The 7,291-nt window shown below is 32.1% G+C and overlaps 1 protein-coding gene across 1 annotated transcript in view; it reads right to left on the bottom strand.

The window, feature by feature from the left end:
• Positions 1-4,881, bottom strand: part of LOC106461487 (glycine receptor subunit alpha-1-like) — an 88,255-nt gene extending 83,374 nt beyond the window's left edge. The window contains exon 1 of the mRNA XM_022388462.1: positions 4,802-4,881. Coding sequence (XP_022244170.1) covers positions 4,802-4,863 — 62 coding nt within the window. The 5' untranslated portion in view covers positions 4,864-4,881. The remainder of the gene's footprint in view (positions 1-4,801) is intronic.
• Between the last annotated feature and the right edge of the window lie 2,410 nt (positions 4,882-7,291).

The following is a 7,291-nucleotide window of genomic DNA, read 5'->3' on the forward strand; positions in this document are numbered from 1 at the left end:
CGTTTCGACAAGGGTACCTGATGATGACAAAACCTTGTCGAAACGTTGTACATTTGCTGTTGTATTAAAGTTTTTCTTCATTACCCATTCAAGCCGTCTCCAGCCATTATTAGTCTCAAAGTGGGTTCCTCGTCATCGAAACTGAAATGAAGTTACACTTCATGTAAGGTTGCTAGGAAAGGTATTAATTACACGTTTCATGTAGTTGGTCAAAGGTCAAAATCAATACCTTGTGTCAAAGTTCAGTGTAACTATAGAACTAGTTATGTATCTTCTTACAATAAACTAGTTTAGACAAAAAAAAAGAGACTAAGACCTATCAACAAAGTTTGTACATCATTTCTTGGTTTAAACCTTAACTTTAGAAAAGGCACAAGTAAACAAGACACCTATTTGATTTGAAACTTTTTTTTTTATTCCCGTAAACTCCCAGTGGAGCATAGGGCCGCAACAACACCTCGCCAAAGGAAGGTGTTGTTGCAGTTACTGGTAGCAGGTTGGTTTTTACGTGGTGGAGTTGCTAGCCCCGCGCCCAACCCTCCCCCTTTCTCGACTTGGGACCAGGCAAAGGCGGAGGTTAGCATGTTTGGTGTGACGGGGATTCGAACCCGAGACCCTCAGATTACGAGTCGAGCGTCCTAACCACCTGGCCATGCCGGGCCTGATTTGAAACATAATACATCAATATGGTTCACATGAAAGCTATGCTACTACTGAACCACTAACACGACAAAGAAATATTTAAAGTCATAAATTTCATGGTAACGTGCGGTTTGTAGCAAAGCTACTCAGTTACTAAACTATCACAATAAATTATTTTTAATGTGCTACAAATCTCGACGAAACACCTTAAGTGGGTTTATCATATTACTATCGACTAGAGCAAGTATCTCATTGCCTTATGGAACAAATAATATATATAAATTAGAATTAATCAACGCAAAATCTTGCTTCCAAAGTAACACATCTAACTTTCAAGCACTGGTAGAAGAGTCACAATAACATAGCAGTACAGCAGGGAGAAGAGTCACAGTTAAATACCACTTTAGACGCTTTGTATTACGTTTAAAGCAAGCTGTTGTGATATTTAACCGTTATATGTCTCTTCTCTCTCCCGTACTGCTGTATAATTAGTATAACTCTACTACCAGTGTTTCAATGTAGAGTTATAATAATTATACAGTAGTACAGCAGGGAGAAGAGTCACATTACAGTTAAATACCACAACAGCTTGCTTTCAAAGTGGCAGCGCATATCACAATGAAACACTGGTAGCAGTTATAATAATATAACGGTACAGCAGGGAGAAGAGTCACATTAGCACTGAAATTGCCAGGTAAACAGTACTTTATGATGTAGAGTTGCACCAGTCGTTAAAATAGACGATGACAGAGTAGTTAGCACAGTTAAATTTCTATGGCAGTCCATAACATATTTTTATTATTGTATAACTTTACAAATCAAATTCATTTGATTAAAATGTGTTATATTAAACGTAATATTTTTTCACAATGTTTTAATGCTAGTTCAAATATTTTGCACAGCGCCTTTTGTAGCAATAAAACATTCAATATAAATCGGGTACTGAGCTTATAAGGCATTGAGTAATTATTCAGGACAGATCACTTCAAAAGTCAGGAAATCAAAAATCACACTCAACTCGGCAATACCTAAAATCATTAATTATGTCAGTTGATACTAGTGTTATGAGTTAAATCAGTCAACATTAGTGTTATTTTTCAGTTAATAGTCCCGAGTGTTAAGAAAACAGTCTACTAGCAACACCAACAAGTATATGATTTCTGTTTAACCCTAAATAACTATCAATATAAAGTATGTTTATCCCCGATTTGATCATGTAATTTAACAATGTCTGTTTTTATCTTTGACATTTTCTATTTTAGTTTGCTATTAGCATTTCAAGTAGATAGTAGTCGAGTTTGTTTATGTGACCTTGATGCTGTCGGAAAAAGTACACGTAGTAATAAAAAAACCAAAACTATTGAAAACTGAAATACCATCTCCACCGTGAACAGTTTTATAAACATGCCCAGAATGTACAAGTAAAAAAAGGAATTTGAACGATACTCTTTTTGTGTTTATTAGCTTTTGTCATTCAAGTCAGATGCGGTTTTTTAGTAACTAAAAAACAAAAAGATTACTGTGATACATAAATAAAGTTTTTGTTTCAAGTAAAATATTTGTGTTTTTCTCGTTTCCATTCTGCAGTGAAGTTCTATAGGTTTTAACTTTTTGATGTCTGATGTGAGAAGGTTTTAATTTCTAAAAACTAAATCTTTTTCACAACTCCCCCCTCCCCCCTACACACACAAAAAAACAACAACAACTAATTCGTCACTTTTATGGATAAATTAGTAATGTTTGTTGCTGTAGCAAATAGAAAATATTGGCTCCACCCAACAGCTTAATGAATCTTGATCGGATATCTGAAATAACATTATAATTATACGTATATGTATGTGTTTAAATGTATTTTCTAGAGAAATAAAATTGGAAAAGACATTTTCCCTTTCATGCAACATATAAGCGTATTTAGAGACGTAAGCTACATCGTTTTTCCAACGTTATCACCGGCCTTCACTAGTCTACTTCCTGACAAACACTGGTCACGACAGCATGAAATGAGTATTGGTAGCTTTCTCTCCGAGTTAAAAATCAACTTACCTTCTCTCTTCACGAAGATTTTTTTATTTGTTTCTTAGTCCCCCAGACATTTTCTTAATTTAATACTCTTATTTCTTTCTTTCACTTCGTATTTCTCGTCTTTCCAATCAGAATGTGAAATGATAATGGAAAGAGGGTTGTGAATAGAACAGCTTTGAAAAAAAAAAAATAAACGAGTAGAAAGAAAATAAGGTTACTTAAAACGGATTATATCACAGCACTTCGTTTGACCTAAGGCTAAATAATGGCAAAGGCGATAAACTGCAGCTGAGAACCTTCGTTCTTGTATTTTCGCGTCATTAGAATGTTAAGATATTCCAGTAGCTGTTCTTTGATTTTGTCAATTTATTGAGTTCATGAAACTCTTTTTTCTAATTATTTAAAACGTTCTGTACTTGAATTAAGATATGAATCGAAACCAGTGTTATAGTATCATAATAGAAAGAATAGCGAGTTTTATCAAATATAAACTGAGTATTCTATGGGTTTTTCAGTATGCTATATTAAAAAGATTTCCAACACGCAAATCAATAAGCCATGTGACACCAACAACCAACGTAATGTGGCAGTGGAACGGGATGTATCAGAACTATATTTTGACATTTTGTACATACTACAATGCCACAGAAAATTGATCACTTTTGGGAAGAGTATGTAACAGCCCTTTCATTTTTTTTTTCAGATCAGGATTTTAAACGTAACTGTCAGCACACCTACTGAGTGAAGGTGTTTGACTCTCCTTTCAGAAGATAATCAGTCCTCTTCAATCCCAGCGACCGTAATTATGATGAATAGGAAAAAAAACAGTTGAAACATATCAGAAATGAACCAACTTACAACAACAAAAATAACCAACATTAGCTCTAAAAAACAAAACAAACATCACTGCAAAAAGTTGGTGCTTGGCTCTGTCAGCATCTTAAGTAACTCAAGGTTGATAGAAGTGCGGCATGATTTGTTGCAATGCTTTAACCGATTTCATTCCAAGATGTCAAAAAAATAGAAGTATTGTATTTTACGTATATATATATATATATATATTTGAACTGGGTGTGGCCTAGTGTTTTGAGTACCGGGCTGTGAATTACGACATCCAAGGTTCCAATCGAAATATGTTGCAGAACCTCTTAACACTTTCTTCTTTTGGAGCAGTTGTAACCATGACAATAAATCTCACTACTTCTGTAAGAGTGGTAGTGTAGGCCGAGGGTGCTGTAGACTAGTTACCCTCCGTTTGGTCAACAATTCTAAATTATAGATCGCCACGACTGAGACTTGGGATCTCTTGGCTTAGCCGTTTTGCTCACATGTCACAAGGCGCCGTTCAAGTTAAAGATATCAAATATGCTAAAATTCCATACCTAATTCTACAGATCTAACGTTAATCAATTGTGGGAAGTGAATAAAGTTTGACGTAACAAGAAAATTTATTTTTCTTATGTTGCCGTAATTATGTATCAGCATAACTTATGAACATCGATTATTATATAACAAACTTTACATTCTCAGTCTTTTTTAGTTGATATGAAAAATGAAAAAGACCACCTTACAAATACTGGTTACATAAAGTTGTCTATATGTGTGTCCAAACATATGGTTTTCACTCTAACGAAGTAAGTTGTACTTAGTTGTTTTCGCTGTTTAGTCTTTTTATCGAAACAGTCTCATTGGCACATTGTTGATCTGAAATACTTGAAACATAGATGTAAAGCTTTAATACGAGGTAATGGTTGTTTCTTGTTTAGCCAGTATGCCGATACTCAGATTAATCTGGAGCCATTTTATTCCTTATAACACAAACGGTTAGTTTGAATAGTAGAGAAATTCAAATAAACATAAAAAAGATGATTATCAAAATTGATATTTCTAGTGTACGTCGGTTCAGTTTAGCAAGAAATATCATAGATTTCTAAATCGCTTCATGAGTTTGATTTATTATTAGAAATCAAAGCTACGGCAAGGGGAATAATATTTTTTTATAAAATAATTGTTTTTTTTTCTTTAGCTTTGTATACACACTCCTATATTTTTATTTCTTTAGCTTTACTAAAGATAAATAATTTGGAATATAAGTACCATAAAAAGAAGTTTAACGATTCTAGTAAATATTCCTAACCTTTCTGAAAGTCCATGGGTCATTATTCCAGTCCAGATAATCACAAGGACTCCAGGCCACATGGTGACTGGCCACACGTCAACTGTGATCGACTCTAACTCCCTTCAGAAGATGTGGTTGTCGCTGCTGACTCTCCACTGCTTTGATGTCGGTCGAACTCTTTCATGTCAGCTGGAATGTCTGGAAGCGCATGCTCAGAAAATATATTCTTTAGCTTTGCTATGAACTGCATAGTTTATGTTGAATAGGTCGTGATGTATATGAATAATTCTACAAAAAGTGCGTTTCTTCAAATTGGATTGAATATATAATTATCATTAAACAATAACAAAAGTTTTTGAATTTTTTTCACATGTTGTTGCTACGTGCCGCTAAAATTTAATCTTTAAGAGAGTATCAAAATATTATTTTTGGTTCAAGCTTCAACTGTTTAGCAAATCTCAGATTACGCAACAAATTTTATCATCTGATTCAAATGCACTTGTAATTTTCATATAATAATTTATATGTACCACACAATTAAAATATATCAAAATATTATTAATTCAATTTTATTAACGTTTAGTTGTTTTTATTTCTCTAACTATCCCTATTAAAATGTCGGCTTCTCGGAATAAATGCATCATGGGATTAATATTGTCATTTGATATACCAACGAAATAAAAAAGTTAAATGTAAGTTGTCGAGAACTTAAATGTTTTATTTCACAGCTAATCCTTTACTATCAAGAACATGTTAGTGAATTTTGTTTCTCTTAAAATCATCGAAGAATAAATATAATTAATTTAGTTTTTGGATTTATATATATATATATTACGTTTTGATGTGTGTAAAATTAAAGTAAATTATACTGGAGTAATGAATCCCTTCCAAAGATTTATATAGTAGTAAACATCCATCCATACACTGTTCAACCCATTACTTTTTTTTGTCATTATAACACTCTATAAATGAATGGCTAGACAAAGTTATATAGAAATAAATAGAAAATGATTTTGTTAGGGATTTCAGCTTAAAAACAGCGTTAGTCAACACAAACTGCTAAAAAATGATAATATTATTAATCTCTTGGGATGGATATGAACCCACTTCCGCCCATACTGTCGTGTTATGTCTTTAGAGTGTGATGTGACTTGATTGATTAAACTTTAAGTAAAGAACCAAAGTATGTTACTTTTAAAACATCACATTTAGTAAGACATCTAATAAATCGTACAACTGTATTATATGTGGATTAACAAAACATATCATCCTGTAATTACATTTACGAGCTACCTGAATCGTTTCCTTGAATATTGGTTGTAGGTAATTTTCTTTAGTTAGTAAAAGCCCTTCTAATTATTTATTTGAGTTAATGGCCCGTGAAACTTCACAACAGATTATATTTTTTGCATGGTTTTTCTAGTAACATCATTAGTTCCTGGGTTGTATTAGGCACCTGTTCTAGTTTGATAATGTAAGTTTTACACTCTTATCTGACATATTTTTATCCAGTATAAAACACATGCCTCAGTAGATCTATAATGATTTTAGTTTCATTTATCTTATGAACATAACTAACAAACTTTATGACATGTTCTTATAATCAGACGACTAATCTAAGCTTCTACTGAAAAACAGTATTTACTGTGGTAACGTTGAAAAGAAGTATTTTTTAACTAGGTAATATAGATAATATATTCCCAACTAGACAATATAGATAATATATTCCCAACTAGACAATATAGATAATATATTCCCAACTAGACAATATAGATAATATATTCCCAACTAGACAATATAGATAATATATTTTCAAATCGACAATAGAGATAACAGATTCTCACCTTGGCAGTATGGATAATAGATTCTCAACTAGGCAATATAGAAAAAATATTTTCAACTAAACAATATGAATAATAGATTCTCAACCAGGCAATATGAATAATAGATTCTCAACTAGGCAATATGGGTAACAGATTCCCAGCTACATAATATAGATAATAGATTTTCAACTAGACAATATAGGTAACAGATTCCCAACTACATAATATAGATAATAGATTTTCAACTAGACAATATAGGTAACAGATTCCCAACTACATAATATAGATAATAGATTTTCAACTAGACAATATAGGTAACAGATTCCCAACTACATAATATAGATAATAGATTTTCAACTAGACAATATAGGTAACAGATTCCCAACTACACAATATAGATAATAGATTTTCAATTAGGCAATATGGATAATAGATTTTCAACTAGGTAATATAAGTAATAGATTCTCAAATAGGCAATTTAGGTAGTAGATTCTCAACTACACAATATACATAATAGATTCTCAATTAGGCAATATACATTATATATTTTCAACTAGGTAATATAAGTAATAGATTCTCAACCAGGCAATATAGATACAAAATATGAACTAGACTATATAGATAAAATATATACAATATAGATAATAGATTTTCAATTAGGCAATATGGATAATAGATTTTCAAT

The sequence above is a fragment of the Limulus polyphemus genome, unplaced genomic scaffold, assembly GCF_000517525.1.
Source record: "Limulus polyphemus unplaced genomic scaffold, Limulus_polyphemus-2.1.2 Scaffold970, whole genome shotgun sequence".
Taxonomy (NCBI): domain Eukaryota; kingdom Metazoa; phylum Arthropoda; class Merostomata; order Xiphosura; family Limulidae; genus Limulus; species Limulus polyphemus.